This window comes from Chiloscyllium punctatum, chromosome 14, assembly GCF_047496795.1.
Source record: "Chiloscyllium punctatum isolate Juve2018m chromosome 14, sChiPun1.3, whole genome shotgun sequence".
Taxonomy (NCBI): domain Eukaryota; kingdom Metazoa; phylum Chordata; class Chondrichthyes; order Orectolobiformes; family Hemiscylliidae; genus Chiloscyllium; species Chiloscyllium punctatum.
In genome coordinates, this window is record NC_092752.1 from 8,603,781 (window position 1) to 8,627,713 (window position 23,933).

Sequence of the window (23,933 nt, forward strand, 5' to 3'; positions counted from 1 at the left end):
TTAACCAAACCCTCAATTTCTTTAGTCATCTAGCATTCCCTATAGCTACCAGCCTTCCCTTTCACCCTAACAGGAACATACTTTCTCTGGATTCTTGTTATCTCATTTCTGAAGGTTTCCATTTTCTAGCTGTCCCTTTACATTTACCCCCAATCAGCTTTTGAAAGTTCTTGCCTAATTCCGTCAAAATTGGCCTTTCTCCAATTTAGAACTTCAACTGTTAGATCTGGTCTATCCTTTTTCATCACTATTTTAAAACGAATAGAATTATAGTCGTTGGCCCCAAAGTGCTCCCACATTGGAGCCCCTCAGTCACCTGCCCTACCTTATTTCCCAAGAGTAGGTCAAGTTTGCACCTTCTCTAGTAGATACATCCACATACTGAATCAGAAAATTTTATTGCACACTCTTAATAAATTCCTCTCCATCTAAACCTTTAACACTACGGCAGTCCCAGTCTATGTTTAGAAAGTTAAAATCCCCTACCATAACCACCCTATTATTCTTACAGATAACTGAAATCTCCTTACAAATTTGTTTCTCAATTTCCCTCTGACTATTAGGGGGTCTATAATACAATCCCAATAAGGTGATCATCCCTTTCTTATTTCTCAGTTCCATACAAATAACTTCCCTGGATGTATTTCCAGGAATATCCTCCCTCAGCACAGCTGTAATGCTATCCCTTATCAAAGACGCCCTTCCCCCTCCTCTCTTGCCTCCCTTTCTATCCTTTCTCTAGCATTTGTATCGTGGAACATTAAGCTGCCAGTCCTGCCCATCCCTAAGCCATGTTTCTGTAATTGCTATTATATCCCAGTCCCATGTTCCTAACCATAGCTTGAGTTCATCTGCCTTCCCTGTTAGGCCTCCTGAATTGAAATAAATACAGTTTAATTTATTAGTCCTACCTTGTTCCCTGCCTGCCCTGACTATTTGAATAGTTTCTTTTCTCAACTGCATCAGTCTCAGATTAATCTCTTTTCTCAGTATCTCACTGGGTCCCACTCCCCCACCTTATTAATTTAAATCCTTCCGAGCAGCTCTAGCAAATCTCCCTGCCAGTATATTAGTCCCTTTCAATTCAGGTTCAATCCATTTCTATTGTACAGGTCACTTCTATCTTAGAAGAGATTCCAAAGATCCAAAAATGCGAATCCTTCTCCCATACACCAGCTCCTCAGCCATGCATGCACCTGCTCTCTCCTATTCTTAGCCTCATTAGCTCATAGCACAGGGAGTAATCCAGATACTACTACCCTCGAACTCTTCCTTTTTAAATTCCTGCCTAACTTTCTGTATTCTCCTTCAGAATCTCACCCTTTTCCCTTTCTATGTCATTGGTTCCAATGTGTACAATGACCTCCTGTTGGTCTCTGTCCCCTTTGAGAACATTCTGCACCCTCACTGAGTCATCCTTGATCCTGACGCCAGTGAAACAACACATCATTCTGATTTTTCGCTGCTAGTCGCAGAAATGTCTGTCTGTGCCTCTGATTAGAAGGTCCCTTAATACAATTGATCGCTTGGAATCCAATGTACCTCTCGTTACATTAGAGCCTGTCTTGATACCAGAACCTTGGCTGTTCATGCTACATTCCCCTGAAAGTCCATCACCCCCTAGACTTTCCAAAACAGCATATTTGTTTGAAATGGGGATAGCCACAGAAGACACCTGCACTACCCACCTACCTCTCCTACCTTTCTTGGAGTTAACTCATCTACCTGACTGGATCTGTGGCATTCCTCCATTCCTATAACTCCCCTCCATCACACCCCCCAGCTCTTGTAAATTCCTCATTGCCTCTAATTGTTGCTCCAACCAATCCATTCAATTTAACAGGATTCGCAACCAACAGCATTTATTGCAGATATAATCCTCAGTAACCCTTAAACTCTCCCTATATCCAAATTGCTAGTTCCCCCTGTACTCTATGTGATCTAACCTTGCTAACCAGTCTCCCATGAGGAACTTTGTCAAATACTTTACTGAAGTCCATATAAATCATGTCTATCGCTCTGCTCTCATCAATCTTTTCTGTGCACAAAGGGTGGGAGAGGTTGGAACTCTTTTCCACAAATAGAAGTCAATGCTGGATTAGTTCATAATTTCAAATCTGAAATGGATACTTTTTTTTTGAGCAAAGGTACTAAGAGATATGGACCAAAAGAAAGCACGGGGAGTTAGGCCACAGATCTGCTATCGTCTCAATGATTTGTGGAACAGGCTTGAGGGGTTGAATGGACTACTCTTGTTGTTATGTTTCTATATAAAATTATTATGGGGGTACCTTCAACACATGTGCACATTCCTTCCCCTCCATGAAAATACACCCCTTCTCTTCCTTCCTATTGACTTTGGTGAAAGGAACAAACTTCCTATTGTAGCTTACTTCCACTGCCCAGCATACTCTATCAGTGAAAATGGACTGAAGACTTTCAGTGGGCGATATTTGTGGAAGTACCTTAAAAGCACTGAGAGTGAGGGAAGATGAGCAGACTTACTCCACTACCACCCTGACACCCACGATCCCCACCACCCCCTCATATTATAGAGTCGGTTACGTGTGGACTGGAGGGCAGTAAAGCAGCTACCCATCATATTGTACCCTGCTGAAAATGTGCCTGCCCATCGGGGGAGGGGTACGAAGAGCAACAAGCCTTTCTTGCAATCTCTTTCTCGATTAACCATATGCCGGTTGCCTACGATAACAAATCACTGAGCAGTAATTTTCACAGAGATTCTCCAATGCAATTTTTGAGGAAACAATGTTACACAGTCATTGCTCAGATATGGTGATCCTGGTTGAATTGGTGAAGTAATGTGAAATTAATAGAGCTAATGCAGAATTTATATCAGGAAAACAGGCCATTTGGCCTGAACTCTGTGCTGGCGTTTATGTTCTTCATTATCCTCCTCACATCCTATGTTAACTGACCCTATCAGTACAGTTTCATTCGTTATTACAAATTGCAAATTAAACAGCTCATTTTAAATATGTCAATGTAAGATACTGCTGTTGGAAGATTTACTCCTTTCAGCTGTTTGATTTTTTTTGTCTTCTGTGTGTTCTCATTCAGGCCAGCTGGCTGCTTTTTGTTCGTTAATAACATGCTAATTTGACTGGCTTTTTTTTCTATTGGATTGCTTAATGTTGCAAAAATGAAAGCATTTCTCCTTTCACACTGTTACAGAAGGTCCCCAGTGGGCAGTAAGTACTAAATGACCTGGTTAGTAACAAGATTCTTTTCTGCTATCTGCTAAAAGGATAATGTTTCAGGAATGTGATGCTTTATGTAAAAACACTCACCCATAACTTTGTAAATATGTATGTACACATCCAGATGCACAAAGACAAAAGGGACCAGCACATCAGAGAAAACCTGAGAAAACTAGGGAATTACAAGCTCAGTGGAAGAGACTAACATGTTTTGTAATGAGACAAAAGGAAGTTGGGCCCAGTTTGGTCAGGATCTAAGAGAACGAATGAAACATTCTGACTGTGACTCTGACTGTGCCTTTGAATGTACCAGTTGTATCCATAGCAACTTGCATAGGCCACTTTTGCGGGCAATTCTGTTCTCCTTCCTATCAGAAGGATGTTGTGAAACTTGAAAAGGTACCAAAAAGATTTACAAGCATGTTGCCAGGGTTGGACGATTGGAGCTATAGGGAGAGATTGAATAGGCTCGGGCTGTTTTCCCTGGCGTGTCGGAGGCTGAGGGGTAACCTCATAGAGGTCTATAAAATCATGACTGGCATGGATAGGATAAATAGACAAAGTCTCTTCCCTGGGGTGGGGGAGTCCAGGATTAGAGGGCATGGTTTAGGGTGAACGGGAAAGATATAAAAGAGACTTAAGGGGCATTTTTTTCACACAGAGGGTGGTACATGTATGCAATGAGCTGCCAGAGGAAATGGTGGAGACTAGTACGATTGCACCATTTAAGAGGCATTTGGATAGGTATATGAATAGGAAGGGTTTGGAGGGATATGGGCTGGGTGCTAGCAGGTGGGACTAGATTGGGTTGGGGTATCTGGTCAGCATGGACGAGTTGGACTGAAGGGTCTATTTCCATGCTGTACATCTCTATGACTCTATGGGAGTAGAAGTAGACCATTTGGTCCATCAAGCCTGCTCAACTCTGTAATACAAACTTGTAATTCACCTCCATTTCCCTTCATGAGGCTAGTATCTGGGGAAGATAGGGCTGTGAACTTGGATTTGGATGGAAGGCACAATTTTGCCTGCAGCCAGAACAGAATTGTGCTTGTGTTGTTTTATTTCAAGATCTGCTAGAAGTTGTTGAATTTATTCTGTGAAAGCTATATTCTGTTCACGCATAAGAATTGGACTAGACCATTCAGGCTAAAACTGAATGCAGTACTTCTGATATAATGCAACCAAGGCACTGTACAGCTGAAGCATCACTTCCTCCCTTAGGCATTCCAACTTTTTCAGAAATAGACCATCATTTTATTTGCCTTCTTGATTGCTTTGTTTGTTTTCTTTTTAAAAGAAATCCTGTGTGTTAGCTTTTCACAACATGTTAAACTGTAGATATTGGACATAAAGCAGCAATTTTCAGGGTTTTGGGGAATGATTGAAGGAGTGTGACAGATTTAAGAAGCTTTCTCAAAGATCTGGTGCGACCATATGAAAGCTGATTGACCTCTTCCTGTGCAGTAAATAATTTTTAATGATCTGAGTTAAGGTAATGTTGCCTTTTAAAACATCTGTCGAGTTTGGATAGAGTCAGCTCATTGATCTGATATCATTAAGCGATATATATGAAGCAGCTAAATAGTTTGGCTGATTTGCTTGTAGTACACTGGAGATGCATTAGAGTTGAATTTGTTGTATAAAATGACTTAATAGCCATTTTGGTTTCACTTTACAGAATGAATAATGAGCAAAAGAGGCTACATTTTATTGAATTGTTTTCATATCAAGCTATATGATTAAAGCAAGGAACAATTAAAAAGAAAATATAATTCCAATATTAGATGTTATGTGTTTATGATGTTCAATTAAGTGGAGGTTTATGAAATGAACTGAAACTAATTGATTGAAATTCATTGTTAAGTAGCATTCCTCCAGACTGATTCTCAGTGAAAGAACTAAATATTTCCTCATTGTTTTCTCATGCGTGGATGTTATGAATTAATCAGGTCATTTCGGATCCATTACAATCATATCTGACTTGTATGAGTGTCTTCGCTCCATGACAAATGGCATCTGATGAGAAATGCAAGGTGAATATTTGACAATTTCATTTACAAAATATGACCATGTGATATTCTTCTTGCTGTCATGTGATTGGGCCATATTAGTTACAGCATGCTGTAAGGTTGTCTGCTCTCCAGGGTTGTCCTGGGGAGGAGCTAAGTAGGAATTTCCTGGATATTATTGAAGGAAAAGGAAAAAGAAGGAGGAATTTAAAGAGAAAGAAGTGTTTAGAGATGTAAAATTCCTGGAGATGAGGACTGGTGTTTTTGGAATGGTGGCATGGTTGGAGGTCAGAGATGAGATAACAAATCCACTTGGCAAAGAGCCCTGTAGGATTGGCAATCCCATCCTTACTTTCATAGCTCTTAAGACCTTGGGGGCACTTGGTACATCTTGCATCTCTTCCATAATTTTATTGTCTTCATCGTGGATTGCTGCTTGTTCCAATGACCTATGTAATTTCTAAAATCTCTTGGTTTGGAGGCAGCAATTCTGACTTCATCTCACGGGCTCTGTTCTAACTCCCACATTGGTGCTCCTCCTCACTTCAGCTAAGGAACCTGCACTCCTCCTGGAAAGTAAGCAAGACTGCTCCTTTATAGGACACTCTTCATGACTTCAGAACATTCCAAAGACCTTTTTAGCTATTGATGCACTCTTGAAATGTAATTATTGTTGAAATGTAGGCACTGCAGCAACCAATTTGTATACAGCAAGCTCTCACAAACAAGCATTTATACTGAAGAGGTAGTCAAGTTGCTTTAGATGTTGATTGAGGGATAAATATTGACCAGGACACCAGGAAGAGATTCTTTACTGTTTCTGATATTAATAGCATGCACCTGAGACAATAGATGAGGCCTCAATTTAACATCCCATCTAAATGACATAACCTCCAGCAGTGCAGCATCCCCTCAGCACTGAAATGGATTGTTGCATTCCTGGAGTACTCAAATATGGATCCTTGAAATCACATGGCCAGATTTCACAAAGTATGGATCAAATTTTATGGGATGTTAAGCTGCATAGAAAGAGGAATAGAGAGAAAATTGTCTGTCTTATTATCTTTCAATAGGATTACTGAGGTTATATAGTATCATATAGAATATGGTATATCGAATCAGACCATTCAGTCCACCTAGTTCATGCTGGTATTTGTGCTCCTCTAAAGCCTTCTCCCACCATTTTGCATCTATATTTACCCCATTGTAACCGTTTGTTCTTTTTCCACTGGAACAGCTGTCTGGCTTGAGGTAGTCCTGATAACAACAAAATTTACAATTGAAAGAATCTTGAGATGGGTCCTGAAGACTTCAAGCGATCGGCCTATGACTTTTTGTTTAGCACTGTTGTATTGTCTTTGGGAAGAAAGATTGGTGATACACTGAAATAAGAAGTTCCTTATGCTCCAAACACATGGCCAGGGAATAACAGCACAAGACTCTCAGTGGCTCCTGACCCTTACCATTGCTCCCAGAACGTAACATTGGTCTCCAAACATGTGTCACTTTGAGTCTGTGCCAAGTTCCACCAACAATTCCCAATGGACAAGCACCGATTTAACCAATCTGCAAAAACAACTTGTTCAAATTGATATATTCAGGTTTGTTCTTGGGGCAAGCCTGAAGAAGATTGAATGAAATATATTTTGGTCAAGGACCATAATCAACTTCTCTGGATGGAGAAGAAAAAACATGTACATTCCAAATGTTAATGAAACCTTGTCACAATGATGCGTGGCATTTCCAACAACATAATGTTTCTCATCTAATTTAAATGAATGGCAAGCACTTCTTAATTATTTAGAAATTCAATGCACATTAATTTTGATGAAGGCATATGATGAACACTGTTCAATTAATAAAATAGCAGCATCTTGTCGAAACAGCATTCATGTATCTTTTAATTTGCAAACCGTTAATTTCTGTTCAGAGTTAATTTGGCGTGATATTAGTTTTAAAACTAGTTGATCACATGTGATACTGCTCATGATAAATTGAATAATATGTCAATGGTCGATCTTAAACTTACCTATGTTCAAGGGGCTGAACAGCACCAATGGGTAATTGCCAATGGACAACTTACTCACCCAGTTCAGGGGTCATCCATTTATGACCATCTATTTTTCGAAACTGCTGGCAGATGAATGAGCTGCCTAAAGCAATGTGCATCCTTAATTTATGTAAATTGGGTTTTATTTTGCTACTTTATTTTGCCTTGCTTGTGATTCAGTTTTAACTAGTGTTTGGATAATGTAGTTCTGCTGGGTTGAAGCAGATCTATAACTCATGTAAAGACGGTGCTTTTTTGTGCTTGTACTTGATAAAAGTGTGGACTGAAATGAGAAAGAACACTTTTAAATGTATGCTTTAAAGGATTGCAACATGTCTGAAAACTACGCAATCTGATATAACAAGAATCATGCAAATAGCTGTTTGGACAAGTAATAATTGAAGCTTGGGTTACAGATGAGTTGGAGCTAGGAATTGTGCGTAAATGCAACTTTAGTTGTCAAAACAAAGTTGACTGGTCTATGGACTCAGGTCCAGTTCTTCATGAGAAAAGCTTTTGTCTGCCATCAAACATATAATTAGTCCTCAGGCAACCGAATAGATTGGCGTGAGGAGGAGCTGGAAAGAAGAGATTTTATCTCTATGAGCTCAGGAGCTGTCTGTCTGTTCTTTGCAGTCAAAGCCCACTTTAAAGCTAAAGGAGACAGTCAATCTTACCTTCAGCAGTTGTTGTGAGCTGTGACTCTTACTTGATAAGCCACAGATGTTTTAGAAGTGAACCAGTCACCCTGTACCTCATGCAAACCAATGGAAGCATCTGGAGATAGGCAACTCGGAAGCAACTTACTGATCAGCATAAGAATCATAAAGATCATCTCAACAACCCACTGAACTCTCTTCTCAGTTTTCTTCCACCCATAACCTACTTGTCCCTTTCTGTCTGTGTGTCTGCAGGAGGGTTTTATAAGGGAATTTGCGTTTGAGTTAGTAGTGTTAGATCTGATGGTTTATAGCTGTTTACTTGTGTTTAGAATCTAATTACTGGTAATAAATATTAAATGATTCTTACGAATAATGACAAAGTTCTTGTTCAGTACAGAAACACAATCCCTGCTTTCTGTCAACCTGGGTCTGAAAATCAGGTAAATTGGAGAATTTTGTGTACTTATTTTAGAATCTTAAACTTTAGTAACCACTCTGGAACTCTGTGTTCAGTGTATTATCCCAGTGTGATATGTCACTAGTTACTCGGCGCTCACTGAGCTATACTGGCTTTTGGTCCAGCATTACCTCAATTTTCAAATTCTCATCCTTGTTTTAAGTATCTCCATGGTCTCACCCTTCCTGAACTCTGTTGACTCCTCCAGCCCTGCAACGTTCCCAGATCCCTGAACCTTCTCAATTCTGGCCTCTCTCACATCCCTGATTTTCATTGCTCCAATGTTACTGGGTGTTAGGTCAGAAAAGCCCTGAAAGGGTTAATGCTGAAACATTCCAACAACATCCCCTATTAGGATGATGTCATATAGACTTGTGGACAGAATAGTGTATGATTTCGAAGGAATTAGACATAACATCTGGTCATAGAGTCATACAGTTGTACAGTATTGAAAGAGATAGTTTGGTTCAATTCATCCAAGTTGACCAGATATCCTAAATTAATCTAGTCCCATTTGCCAGCATTTAGCCAATTTCTCTAAACCCTTCCTATTCATGTACATAAGCAGATGCCTTTTAAATGTTGTAATTGCACCAGCCTCCAACACTTCCTCTGGCAGTTCATTCCATACATGTACTGCCCTTTGCGTGAAAATGTTGCCCCTTATGTTGCTTTTAAATCGCTCCCCCCATCACCTTAAACCAATGCCATCTAGTTTTGGACTCACCCATCCTGGGAAAAAGACTTTGTCTATTCACCCTATCCATGTTGCTCATGATTTTGTAAACTTGTATGAAGTCATCCCTCAGCCTCTGACATTCCACGGAAAATGGTCCTCCTCAACATTTCTGTAGTAATGCCTATTATTCCTGTATACTTTATAACTAGCTGCTAACACGCAATAAACGATATCTTATTAATTATGAGAGAGACTATCTTGTTAGACTAGGAAGCGCTTTTCTTTGCTACACTAGATAAGCAAGCCAAGTAATGCTTCCTACACTTAAAGAGGTTTGCAGTTGCAACCTTTATCATGAACAGTAGCTCACACAGTGTAGAGAGCTAGCCTACCCATAGCAATGATCATCTCTTTAGCTGCCTGGGTGCTAAGCTCTAGAATTCCTTCCCTAGATCTCATCTCCTCTCTTCTCACATTCAAGATGCTCCATAAAACCGACCTGGTATCCTAACATCTCCTTAAATGGTTCAGAGTTGAACTTAAGTAAAAAGGACTTGTGTGTGTTAAACTTTTTCCATGTTGACAGGTCATTTCAAAGAGCTTTAAAAATCAATTAAATCTTATTGGAGTACAGTCACTGATGTGCTGTAGGAAACGTGATAGTCACAACAAAAGGAATTATATGATAATGTCCAAATACTCATTTTTTTTTGTTAAAATCATATAACACCAGGTTACAGTCCAGCAGGTTTTATTTGGAAGCACTAACTTTTGCAGCACTGCTTCTTCATCAGGTGGTTGTGGGGTATAAGATCATAAGGCACAGAATTTATAGCAAAAGTTTACAGTGTGATGTAACTGAAATTATATATTGAAAAAGATCTGGAATGTTTGTTAAATCTCTCATCTTTTAGAATGACCATGTTGGTTTCAGTTCTTTTATATGTAAATCACAGAACTTTTTTAAAAATTACATTCTCAAGTGAACTTTAACAATTGAGTTCACTTGAGAATGTAACTTTAAAAAAAGTTCTGCTATTTACATATGATAGAACTGAAACCAACATGTTCATTATAAAAGATGAGTCTTAACAAACAATCCAGGTCTTTTTCAATATAAAATTTCAGTTAGATCACACTGTAAATTTTTGCTATCAATTCTGTGTCTTATGATTTTATACTCTACAACCACCTGATGAAGGAGCAGTGCTCCGAAAGCTAGTGCTTCCAAATAAACCTGTTGGACTATAATCTGGTGTTCTGTGATTTTTAACTTTTTACACCCCAGTTGAACACCGCCATCTCCAAATCTATTTTTTGTGGTGTTGAGTTGAGGGTTAAATCTTGGCCAGGAAAGTGGGAATAACTCCCCTCTCCCTTCTTCGATATAACTCCATGGGTTTTTAAAATCTACTAGAGAAGGCAGATGGGGGGAAGTCACAATTTAACATCTCATCTGAAAAATGACATTTCAGGCAGCGTAACATTCCTTCAGTATTGTGCTGGAGCGTCAGCCTTGATTGCTCTGGTCACTGTTTGTTTTGGAAGAGTTCACACAGTGTGAATGTGAACCTTTCCATTGTAATGTTTTAATGAACAGGAATTCTCCAGATTAGCAAAATGACAAAGAACAATTGCACCAGTCCTGTCCTTTCAGATCCCTTTCCGTCTGGTCAATTGCCCCAGAAACTCCCTCCCTTAACCTACTGCCGAGAAAATGGAGGGAAAGCGGGAATTGAATCCAGTTCACTTAAAAAGTGGGGCATGGAAATTAAGACACTCCTGGACTTGAAATTTAAGAAGATGCCTGAAACTAAGGGATTCCAATAGACTCTTTTGATTGAGAATGTTGTGTCACAGAAAGACAACACCAGGGACCTCCATGGAGCTTCTTATGAGTTCCCTGCCTTAACCTGAATGAAAACCTTGCTGATGAACTAACTTCTTGTACAGTGTCTTTAACACTGAACCTGCACTTAAAGTTTACGAAGTCATTGTAAACAGTAGTCAGCTGATGAAATGTAAATAGAAACCTTTTGAATGTGAGAGTGTTTAAGAGTAAAAAAAAGTATTTTCTTTAATAAGTGTGCACCAAAACAGATTTCTGGTTTTGTGGCAAGCTGAATGGTCCTTGTGCTGAATGAGATTCTGTCATGCCTGTTGTAGCAGCATAAAATGATCACGCTCTTTCACCTTCACTCTAATCAAAAGTCACGTTGGGTGGAAGGAGAGAACTAATATAGCTGCACGTTTTAGATTCTTCACCAGCAGCATGCGTTCAAATCAGGGAGAACATGGCATAGTGGGAATACGGATTGAATTCTGAAGGTCTCTGCTAATAAACTGTGAATCTGGGTTTTATTCCCACCAGGGCAACAGGTGGAATCAAAACTTGATTAATAAAATCTCAGCTGGGGTGACCGTGAAGCTACCATTGATTATTGTTAAAGACCCATCTGCTTTGCTAATATCCCTCAGGGAAGTGTTATGAAAAAATGCTTCCATTATTAATATTTCATGAAGGCTTGTGTCTACAGGATTATGAAAATTGATTCATTTTGAAGCACTGGGAATGTACCTGAATCTGCTTTTTTAAAAAACATGTCATTGAAATGACACAGTGGGAGTCTTTCCTTTACCAAAACATAATTGGAAATCACATAAGTTAAGCTGAGTAAATTCACTGGAAGTCACATGCTTTCCATTAACTGCTGTGATTTACTGAAAATCACATATCTATGTTTATGGCTATCAGGAGTTGTGGATTTTTTTTTAAAAGGTTGGGAATCCAATTTGCCGAGGTGGGGAGCATGAAGCACTTATCTAATGAAGCAACAAGACCCTCAGCTCATCTTTTGCACCCTTTCTGAGAAATTCTTTTTACAATTCTGTGTAATAACTGAAAACCGCAAGCAGCTATTGAGCCTGAAAGGATCTGAGATTAATTTCTCTTGACATCTCGTAAACAAACAGCACTTTTGAAGAACACAAGAACATAACAACTAAGTGCAGGAGCTGGGAATTCAGCCTTTTGAATTGGCATATCATATCCCAGTGACAACTGGCTGTGACTAGTGACACTTGTCAATCTGTGCAAGAATGCTAGATAGGAAGCATTTGGAACATTACCCATAGCATCCATTTTTTACTTCAAGCACTAATCATTATTTAGCTGAACTGTCAATTTTTCAAAATTATTTTCTGCAGAGAAATATGGCAGTGATTATTTAGAATGGTTAAAGTTATAATTTCATATTTTGGTCTGTGTAATCTGTTTTGACTCTGCTGAATACATTTTATTTATCATAAATCAATGAATTTGTTGGTTACTACAGAAAGCTGGTCAATGGATCTTTTTATTCTACACTTTCTACAGATAAAGTATGCAATCGGTAGGTAGGTAAAGAGAGCAAGTCCGAGAACGAGGTAACTCTCAAGAATTAAATTGCGTTTATTTCAATGCAAGGGGTCTTAAAGGTAAGGCAGATGACCCCAGGGCATGTATTGGAACATGCCATTATGTTCCTGTTAGAGTGAAGGGTAAGGCTGATGAGAGTAGGGACAATAGCTGAGTGAAGATATTCAAGCTCTGGTCAAGAATAAGAAGGAGTCATATGTTAGGTATAGACAACTGGGATTAAGTGAATCTCTTGAAGATTATAAGGGGTTTAGGAGCATTCTTGAGAGGGAAATCAGAGGGCAAAAAGGGAGTAAGCGATAGCCTTGGCAGATAAGTTTAAGGACAATCCAAAGAGATTCTACAAATACATTAAGAGCAAAACAGCAACTAGGCAGAGAATAGGGCCCCTTAAAGATTAACCGAGCTTATTTATGTGTGGAACCACAGGAGATCGGAGAGATACTCAACGAATATTTCACACCAATTTTTACTGTGGAGAAAAATAGAGGCTAAGGAACTCAGGAAAATAAATGTTGATGTCTTGAACCCCTGATCCAAATTATAGAAAAGGAGGTGTCACAAAATATTAAAGTGGATAGACCTCCAGGACCTGATCAAATGTATCCCAGGAAGTTGTGGGAAGTTAGGAAAGAAATTGCAGGGCCCTGAACAGAAATATTTGTATCATGTACAGCTATCGGTGAGGTGCCTGAGTACTGGAGGGTGGCTAATGTGGTGTCTTTAAGAAAGGCTGGGAACTATAGAGTCTAACATCAGAGGTGAGCAAGCTTTTGGAGGGGTTCTGAGAGACAGGATTCAAAAAATAATTACCAAGATGTTGCCGGGACTGGAGGGTTTGAATTATAGGGAGAGGCTGCCTCGGGTGGGCCTTTTTTACTGGACAGTTGAAGGTTGAAGAGTTACCTTATGAAGGTTTATAAAATCATGAGGGGTATAGAAAAGGTGAATAGCAAAGGTCTTTTCCTGAGAGTGTGGGAATTCAAAACTTGGGGGCATATTTTTAAGGTGGGAGGAGAAGAATTTAAAAGGGACCTGAGGGGTGATGTTTTCACACAGAGGGTGGTGCATATGTGGAATGAATTGCCAGAGGAAGTGGTAGAGGCAGGTGGAGTTACAATATTTAAAAGACATTTGGATTGGTCCATGAATAGGAAAGGTTTAGAGGGATATGGGCTAAATGCAGGCAAGTGGGACTTGTTTAATTTGGAAAACTTGGTTGGCATGGAGAATTGGACTGAAAGGTCTGTTTCTGTGCTCACTGACTCCATAATTCATTTATATTTATGGTGTGACTCCAAACTCAATTGTGACAATAGTAAATTTGCCATCCTTATCTGGGTTGACCTATGCATGACTTCAAACCCATAGCAATATGATTGACTCTCATGTGTCCTCTGAACTGGCCAAAGCAAGCCACTCAGTAATTAGGGATGGACCACAAATGCTGGCCTTGCCAATGATGCTCACATCCCATGAAGGGAAAACAAAAGGATCAGACATGTCAGAAATTATCCTTTCAATAACCAGCTGACAGAGTGTTCCTATTGGTTCTGCAGGGTGTAGGCTATTCAGCAATTGGTGAAAAATTCAAAACAGAGCAACTGATAGTTTCTGGTCTTGGAATTGGTAATGCAGAAAATGCTTCTGTTGAAATTCTGGTTCCGCTGTGTCAAATGGGTCAATCAAATATTCTGAGAATGTGAGGAAATAATAAATTGTGATTGATTTACCCATGACCAGTCTTTAGTTTATATTTTCATCTCTGTTCTATTCTTGTCTCTGTTGAGCCAACTCCTGGAAGGCTTCTGGTAGAATTTTAGGCTATAATCTATTATAAAAATAGCAGAAAAGGCTAATGATGCATGCAGTTCTTGTGAGTTATAGTTCAGCAACTTCAAGAGAAGAGCAGATGTGTGGCTAACTGTGCGTATCAACAAGTTGCTGCCTGATTCTCTCTGTTCTGCCATCAGCGTTGTGAAAATGATATTTTGCCCCTACTGCTTAAGAAACCTGAAACAAACATAGAGAACTGAAGAAATGTCACACCAGATCTGAAATGTTAACTCTGTTTCTCTGTCCACAGTTGCTGCCAGACCTGCTGAGTTTCTTCAGCGTTCTCTGCATTTGTTTCAGATTTTAGCATCTGCAGCATTTTGCTATTATTCTTTTAAAAACTTGTTGCATTTGCTCGTCAACTTGGCAGAGAAAGTTATGTTCTGCCGTGCAAGTACAGAAGTACTAAAAGGTTAATATCTCAGTTTTCCCTATTAACTAGCCATTATCTGACCCACAGCCCACATCAGTAAAACAGACAATCTGTTTCCACTGGTGTTTGTAAAGTCATGTGTGCCCACATTGGCTCCCATATTTCGTACTTTACAACAATAAGCACACTTCAGGAGTATCTTACTGGCCATAGATGAACCTTTGGACTTACTTTTAAAAAAATTCATTTGTGAGGCATGGCGTGGCTGGCTGGCCCAGCATTTATTGGCTGTCCCTAGTTGCCCCTTGAGAAGGTGGTAGTGAGCTGCCTTTTTGAACTGCTGCAGTTCGCCTGCTGTGGGTTAACCACAATGCCATTAGGGAGGTAATTCCAAGATTTTGACTCAGTGACAGTGAAGGAATGGCAATATATTTCCAAGTCAGGATGGTGAGTGGCTCAGAGGGGAACTTGAAGTTGGTGGTGTTCCCATACATCTGTTGCTCTCATCCTTCTAGATGGAAGTGGTCATGGGTTTGGAAGGTGCTGTCTGAGGATCTTTGGTGAATTTCTGCAGTGCATCTTGTAGATAGTACACACTGCTGCTACTGAGCATCAGTGGTGGAGGATATGAAAGGACATATGCAAATGCACTTTAATTCAAACTATGTGTCCATCGCTTTTGTCCTTGTGCTCCTGTTTTGCATTGTACCAGGAGAGAATCTAACCAGGCCCTGTGACGTTCAATAACACTGCCATCACTAAATGCCCTATTATCAATATCAGGGGTTACAAATACCAGAAACTGAACTGGACTAGGAAGATAAATACTGCAGCGACAAGAGCTGGTCAAAAGCTGACAATTCTTTCTTGGTTAACCAATCTCCCGATTCCTCATTCCACAGTCGACAAGGCATAAATCCGGAATATGTTGGAATATTCCCAACTTGCCTGGATGGGTGCATTTCCATCAACACCCAGAAAGCTTGCTGTTGTCCAGGGAATAACGGCCCATCCAGCACCTTTAATAACATTTACGAGCTTCATCACTGGTGCGCAGTGATAGCCAGATGTTCCATATTTAAGATACATTGCAACAACTCTTAAGACTCCTTAGACAGCACCAAACCCACAAGCACTTCCATTTAGAAGGACAAGGGACAGCAGATACATGGGAACACCACCACTCCTCCAAGCCATTCACCATCTTGACTTCAATGTCACTGGGTCAAAACTCTACAACTCCCTCACTAACAGCATTGAGCACATAGAGGCAGCTCTTCACCATCTTCATCAAGGAAAGTAAGGATGGACAACAAATATTGGCCGAGGCAGCAATATCTACAGCCTATAAATTGATACATTAATTAAAATGAAGTCGAACAAAAAATGGGAAGTTGCATTAAAATTCAAATGTTTAAGATCAGGGCATAAAAATCATTCATTTACTTATCCCTTATCCCTTTTTCATCAGAGTGACCTAATTATCTTGAGCCCTGGGAGTAGGACTTATCCAAAATGGGGGAGTAAAAAGTTCCTTTACAGTACATTTGGCTCAGCTAAACTCAAAGATTACATGAAATGTGAAACAACTCTCAAAAAACTTGTTATTGAGATGTGGGTATCACTGGCTAAGCCATCATTTTAATGTCCATTCCTAATTGTTGGTGAGGAGGCGATGGTGAGTTGCAGTCCATATAATGTAGGTAAACTTACAATATTGTTAAAAGGGTGTTTCACTTCTTTGACCCAGTGACAATGAAGGAACAGTGATATCATTCCAAGTCAGGAGGGTCTGGAGTGGGTGTGAGGTTAGGGGTGAGGGAGGTACATAGTTGCAGGTGGCTTCTGATACCCATGTCCTTCTGAGTGTTAGAGATTCTAGCTTTGGATGGAGCTTTGGTGAGCTGCTAGCGTATCTCTTGGAGACAATAAACTCTTCTAGCACAGTGTGCTGGCAGTGGAGAGCATGAATGTTTCAGGTTGTGGATGGTGTGTTGATCGCATGGGCTGTCTTGGCCTGAATGGTGTTGAATTCCAATTAGGGTAAGTCCTTAAATTTATACTCTGAGATGAAAAACAAATACTCCAGAGGGAACTGGCTTTTTCTTTGCCCAAAAAGCCCATTGTGTTGCCATGGCAGTTTAGAAGAGTTGCATTTTTGGCCTGCCCACTCTGGACATCCACCTGAAGCATTTGTGAAGGACCCAAACAGTCCCACATCTGCTTGCACCAGGCACGGGTCCAGCTTCAGATCGAAAATAGCCAATACCAATCAATTCCCAAAGAATCCTCATCTCTTTGGCCTGTCACTTCTACTTCCTGAAGAAGCAAGTGAGGAGATTGGAGGAGGAATAAGTATGTCTCATTCCTGATATAAATGTTTGGCTCTTCAAATGCAAGAGAAGGCACTCCATATTCCATCATTCCCCAGGATCATATATTGACCCTATCCCTGTGATATAAGATGTGGTTGGTCACTGCTCAAAATGATAGAGTGAGGTTTATCCTATTTTATTTCCATGAGCCAATCACGCCGCAGGATTTCTCGACATCTGTCCTTAAGATCCAATCATATTTGGCATCTGCAAGTCTTTATCATTTCAGGAATTAAAGGGATCTGGTAGGTGGTCACCTTCCAAATTGATGTCTTCTGGCACCAAGAAAAACAAAAGCACATACTATCCTGACTTGGAAATATATCACTGTTCCTTTACTGTTGTTGGGTCAAAATCCTAGAACTCCATCCCCAACAGCATTGTAGGTTAACATAGACATAAAATTAACATAGAACATTACTGCACAGTACAGACCCTTCAGCCCTCGATGTTGCACCAACCTGTAAAATCAATCTGAAGCCCATCTAACCTATACTACTCCATTATCATCCAAATGTTTATCCAAGTGTCCTTAAAGTTGGCAAGTCTACTACGGGTTGCAGGCAAGGCATTCCACACCCCTATTACTCTCTGAGTAAAGAAACTACCTCTGACATCTGTCCTATATCTATCACCCCTCAATTTAAAGTTATGCTCCCTCGTGGTAGCCATCACCATCTGAGGAAAAAGGCTCTCACTGTACACCCTAACTAACCCCCTGATTATCTTGTATGTCTCAATTAAGTCACATCTCAGCCTTCTTCTCTCTAATGAAAACAGCTTCAAGTCCCTCAGCCTTTTCTTGTAAGACCTTCCCTCCATACCAGGTAACATCCAGGTAAATCTCCTTTGATCCTCTGATCGCCTTCCAAAGCTTCCACATTTTTCCTATTATGCAGTGACCAGAACTGCACACAATACTCCAAGTGCAACCACAACAGAGTTTTGTACAGCTGCAGCTTGACCTCATGGTTCCAAAAATCAATTCCTCTACTAATAAAAGCGAAGACACTACATGCCTTCTTAACAGTCCTATCAATCTGGGTGGTAACTTATAGGGATCTATGCACATGGACACTGAGATCCCTCTGCTCATCTACACTACCAATAATCTTATCATTAGCCCAGTACTCTGCACTCCTGTTATTGCTTCCTAAGTGAATCATCTCACACTTTTCCACATTAAACTCCATTTGCCACCTCTCAGTCCAGCTCTCTGGTTCAGATGAAGACCATCCTGTCTGTAGAGGTCCCACCTACCACAGAAAGAGCCCCAATCATCCAGGAATCCAAAACTCTCCCTCCTGCACCATCCCTGTAGCCATGTGTTCAATTCCTCTCTCTCCCTGTGTCTGCGTGGGTTTCCTGTGGGTGCACCAGTTTCCTCCCACAGTCCAAAGATGTGCGGGTCAGGTGAATTGGCAGTGCTAAGTTGCCCATTGTGTTTGGTACATTAGTCAGAGGGAAACGGGTCTGGTGGGGTACTCTTTGGAGGGTCAGTGCGGACTGGTTGGGCCAAAGCACCTGTTTCCACACTGTAGGGAATCTAATCTAATGTGCATGCATTTTCCATTGTTACTTTTGACAGATTTGACCTGATTTAGGCTTAATGAGTGGGGGAGGGGTTCACAAATCAAGTATCGCTATGTGACTAAATCAATCAGTTTAATGTTTCTGTGGTAAATGCAAATATATTAAACAATCTCCAATGGAAACTATTCATACTAAATGGGTAATTAAAACATGTATCAAGCAAAAGGCAGATCTCATCAAACTTGGAGTTTTCTGATCCTGCATTCAAAATAAATGGAACTTGCGTTCATCTGATGAAAGATCTATGACAGGAGCACTAAAAGTGAACATTCATCTCAAACAGATTCAGTACTTATCATGCAGAATTAAGCTTACAACTCTGCATAAATTTGATTACAGAGGACCAACTTAATGCTGAGAAAAGAAGATAAATAAAAGAATTGCAGATGCTGGAAATCAGAAACAAAAATAGAAATTGCTGGAAAAGTTCAGCAGGTCTGACAGCGTCAGTACAGAGAAGTCAGAATTTATATTTCGGGTCCAGTGACCCTTCCTCAGAACTGGTGTTCTGGGGAAAGGGTCACTGGACCGAAACGTTGACTCTGATTTCTCTCCAAAGAAGATAAATTACCATTTCTAAACTGTAACAGTCATCAAGAACCAAATACAATGACGTAGAGATTCATTTTTATGCTGGAGCAGGTATTTACTGATTGAACCCAGCTCATTATGAAGAACAATTATGAAGCCTACTGCAGACAGATACTAAAGCATCAACCTGTAACTAAAGACAAACACTGTGACTTCTCAATAATATCCCAATGGTATGCTTAAAGAAATTGTGTTCTCAATGCAGCAAAGACATTACGTTAAGTTCTGTAAGAAGGCAGTAAGTCTGGAAGAAGGCAGATGGTTCCAATTTTCATCAACTTTACCATAACCTTGTAAAGGATGGGAATGACAAAGATAATGAATGCTTCCTCTCCATATTATGGTATACTTTTCTGCATTTATCTACTGTGTTGCAAGCTGTTATTGCTCTTTGAATGTACTTGTATGTCAGTTTGATATTTATTTTCAGGAAAATGATCTGTTGTAGCACCTTGAAACAATCTTACTTTAGTTGGAAGTAAAAGCAAAATACTGAGAATGCTGGAAATCTGAAGAAAAAGTAAGCAAAAAAAAGTTAGAAAGAAACAACATCTGAGGAGAGAGAAACAAAATTAAATCATATTTTACACAAAACATAAACTCTATTTCTCTCTCCACAGATGCTGCCAAACCTGCTGAGTTTGCCCTGCACTTTCTGTTTTTCAAGTAGAAGTTTTTCTGCTCTTACCCAGTAATATTTTACATACCTCTTGCACTTTATACCAACATTAACCTAGAAATGAGGCAAAATGAAAGATGCCTCCAAGTGCAAAACAACAATGCAACTTCTGAAGCGCAGAGAGTTTTGGAATGTAAGAAAGCTAGCTGGTAATACGTGCACAGCAAGCTCCCATAAACAACAATGAGCTGAAGGATCAGATTGCCTGTTACTGTGAAAACTGAAAGAACTGCGGATGGTGTAAATCGGGAATAAAAAACAGAAGTTGGGCTTTTCCAGTTTTTGAGCCTGTTAGTGTGATATTGGCTGAGGGATAAACACCAATGAAAATCCAAACAATGTTTCTAAAGACCTATTTCTGCTCCTACGTCTTTTGCATCCAGTTAAGAAATTCGATGGGACATCAGTTTAACACTTCATCTTAAATACAGTGCCTCCACCATGCAGCATGGGCCTCAGTGGGAAGATCTTTGGAGGGTTAGTGTAGATTTGATGGGCCAAACGGCTTGCTTCTACACTGTAGAAACTCTATGAACTGGATACAAAGTTCTGTGTCTCTTCAATATTCCAGCATGGCATACAACATCTGTCTTTGAAGGAACATAGCTTCCTTTTTTGTACATGAGCCAATCTCACATCTTCCTGTTGTAGGGGTTGCAACATCACAGGATTGTTACAGTGCAGATAGAGGCCCATCATGTACACCAGCTCTGTGAAAGGGCATTATGACTTCCTTTATCTCTTCATTATCTCTTCCTTTTTCTCCATAGCTCTGAATATTGTTTCTATTTAAACAATCATCTGATGTCTTCTTGAATGACAATTCAATGTTACTGTTGAGAGATTTGTACAGGGAAATTTGGATATCCAAGTGAAGTAGGGAAATGGACTTGGAAATGGTCCAAGCCAACTTCAAATAGGATTCTGATAAAAGTCAGGGCAAAAATAAAACAAGTTCATCAACCCAGCTTAATCTTACATCTGTATACCAGAAGTGCCATTGTTCGAAGGTAAATAATGATGCACTGTTACTTGTGGAGATTAGACTCGAAGAATGGTGCTGAAAACGCACAGCCGGTCAGGTCGCATCCGAAGAGCAGGAGAATCAATGTTTTAAGCATAAGATCTTCATTAGGATATTTTCTCCAGCAGTTCTAAATTTACAGAACAGAGCACAGTTGTTAGCACTGCTGCCTTACAGTGCCAGGGACCTGGGTTCAATTCCCGCCTCGGGTAATTGTCTGTGTGGAGCTTGCACATTCTCCCCGTGTCTGCGTGGGTTTCCTCCGGGTGCTCTGGTTTCCTCCCACAGTCCAAAGATGTGCAGGTTAGGTGAATTGGCCATTCTAAATTGCCCGTAGTGTTAGCTGGATTAGTCAGGGGTAAATGTAGGGGAATGGGTCTGAGTGGGTTGTTGTTTGGAGGGTCGGTGTGGACTTGTTGGGGCCTGTTTCCACACTGTAAGTAATCTAATCTAATCTAATCAAGCTATGGCTTAAACCCTTCACCCCCAACATCATTTGTCATGATGCTGGACACCAAGGTTGCTGCTGTGAATGGGCCTTTGTTCTGATTGTCTGTTGTAGTGGATTCTGCTGGTATTCATGGGTCAGATTTTGTAGTGTTACTGTACCTGATCGATTTGACTTCAAGGGCTTGCCTTAGTACGACTGCAATGGGACACAAAGTGGTAAACTGCAACACCATTAAAGGCTTGTATCACAAGATCATCCAGTTTTTAGACTGCCGTAATGTGTCTTGTTTGGGTGGGTTCCTAGATGTCTTATTTTTCTGATTCATTTCAACGTCATATGGAGATGACTCCAAATCTAAACCGTATATTGACAGAACTTGAAAACATCCAAGAACTCTACAAAAGTTTCACATAAGCTGTGTCTTTGCAGGATTCCTGGGCTTCCAAAACTGTTAGTGTGCAGTCAGCCACATGACTCACTAGCTGTTCCGATAATGTTTAGCAATGTGGGATGCTCAGTGATTAGACTAGTGTAATCTAAACATGAATGAAAGCAAACCATTAAATACTGTATAGATGAATCATCAAACTGGCACCATATCTATTCTCTCAGTCAGATACAATGATCCCACAGCACTATTTCAAAGAAGAGCAGTTTATCCCTATTATTCTAATCAATATTTCTGCATAAGCCAACGTCACAGTTACAGATTATCTGATCATTATCACAGGGCTGTTTGTGAGAGCTTGCTGTGCACAAATTGGATGCCAGGTTTACTGATCATAAAGTAGTAATTTCACTTCAAAAATATTTAACTGGTTGTAAAGCTCTTTTGGGTCTTCAGGTTGTGGAAGCTGCTGAATAAATGGCAAACCTTTTACAGGGGAGATTGCTATATCGAGGAGATGATATCGAAGGGCTTATTATGAGAATCACAAGGTCTGTGAAAGGGAGCACATTTCTAAAGGAGATGAAAGATTTGATGTTCAGAGGGATAGATCAGTCCTCCACAGATGTTGCTTAAAAAAAAATAAAAAGTACATATTGCAAGTACATAAAGTATTTGCCTCTAGGATACATTTGAAGAAGAAATCCTGTTTCAGGGAATTATGGTAGATGTCCATCAATGTGGTCTCTGTTTGATTTCTCCATGCAGCTTTCCATTCCTCCCACAGTTATATGCTAAAGAATATTAGTTCAAAAGTTCAAATAAAGATCAAAATAGTTGAAAGACATTATAAAAATATAAATTTTGGTAAAGGCACAATGGTGAGATTTAACACTTTGCGCTTTCTTAAACACATTGAAGCAAAACAGATGTTACAAATGGTACAACTGCAAGAAAGTGTGCATTTATCCATCAGAAAAAATGTTATTTCCCCGCTGGAATTTTCCTTATAGGCTATTTTTTATTTGATATGCTCAGTACCTGATTAAACACACATGATAAACTATCTTCAATTTGTGGAATCTTACCTTTGGGAGAAAATGTCTCTGTATGGGCTGCCGTGCTGGAGAGCAATACCGTATCCTCGATCAGGCAGGGTGTTGCCAACGGTGAACAGAGAGCAGTCGGGACTATTTAGGGCAATATACTCTAACACTGCCACATCCCAAACAAAGGCATAATTCCCAGCTTTCACCTGTGAGTAAGAAAGTACATTTTAGCCAAATTCTTTTGTATCTCTCTTTTGTAGGCAAACATTTCGCGAGGAAAAGTGAAGATGGTGAAAGAGAATAGAAAAGCTGTTCTGCCTTAATTCAAATCAAAGCAGTGCTATAATTATTTCAAGTTGAGGTTTTGAGATGTTCTCACTTGATAATCTTTCCACAGTCCAAGAGAATTGTCACTTGCTACTGAAGCTCCAACTGAATAAGAAAGTGATGCATTCAGAATTATAAAGTGTTTAAGAAGGATTTTGAAAAAGTAAATAAAGAACATCCAGTACACAGAAAATAACAAAGATTTGGGCATAAGCAGATGAAGGCATGGCAATGAAAGATGTTCCTATTAGAGATTTTTAAGTGGCTAGAATTATAAGAGAACATATCCTGGACAGACATAGAGTTGGAAGAGATTGCACATAGATGGAGGGGCGAGGCCAGAAAATAATTTGGAAACAAGTTCAAAAGTTTTAAAACTCAGGCGTTATTTAACCATAAATTGAATGTAAGCTAGTGAGTACAGGAGTGATAGATGAATGTGGTTTAGAGAAAGTTAATATTCAGATAGGCAGAATATTGGATCATTCTAAGTGTATGGAAAATGGGAGGCTGGTCAGTAGTGAAATCTAATAGTCAACTATTGAGGTGATGAAGACATGGAGGATGATTTCAACAGTGCACGAGTTGACGATGAGATGGAGTTGTTTATTGCTAATAAGTTGGAAGTGGGCATGATAGCAAGGATATGTGACCTGGGTATAGGAATGGATATTGGAGTGTATGCTGACTAATTGTAAGATGTTAAGTGGAATGTAACAGAAAACCCTCTGTGGAAACTGTTGAGCTG

The 23,933-nt window shown here is 39.8% G+C and overlaps 1 protein-coding gene across 2 annotated transcripts in view; it reads right to left on the bottom strand.

Moving 5' to 3' along the window:
• The window catches only part of grid2 (glutamate receptor, ionotropic, delta 2), a 978,162-nt gene that overhangs the window by 32,091 nt on the left and 922,138 nt on the right, over positions 1 to 23,933 (bottom strand). For both annotated transcript variants that reach the window (XM_072583858.1, XM_072583857.1), the window contains one exon: positions 22,898 to 23,064. In XM_072583858.1, coding sequence (XP_072439959.1) covers positions 22,898 to 23,064 — 167 coding nt within the window. The remainder of the gene's footprint in view (positions 1 to 22,897; positions 23,065 to 23,933) is intronic.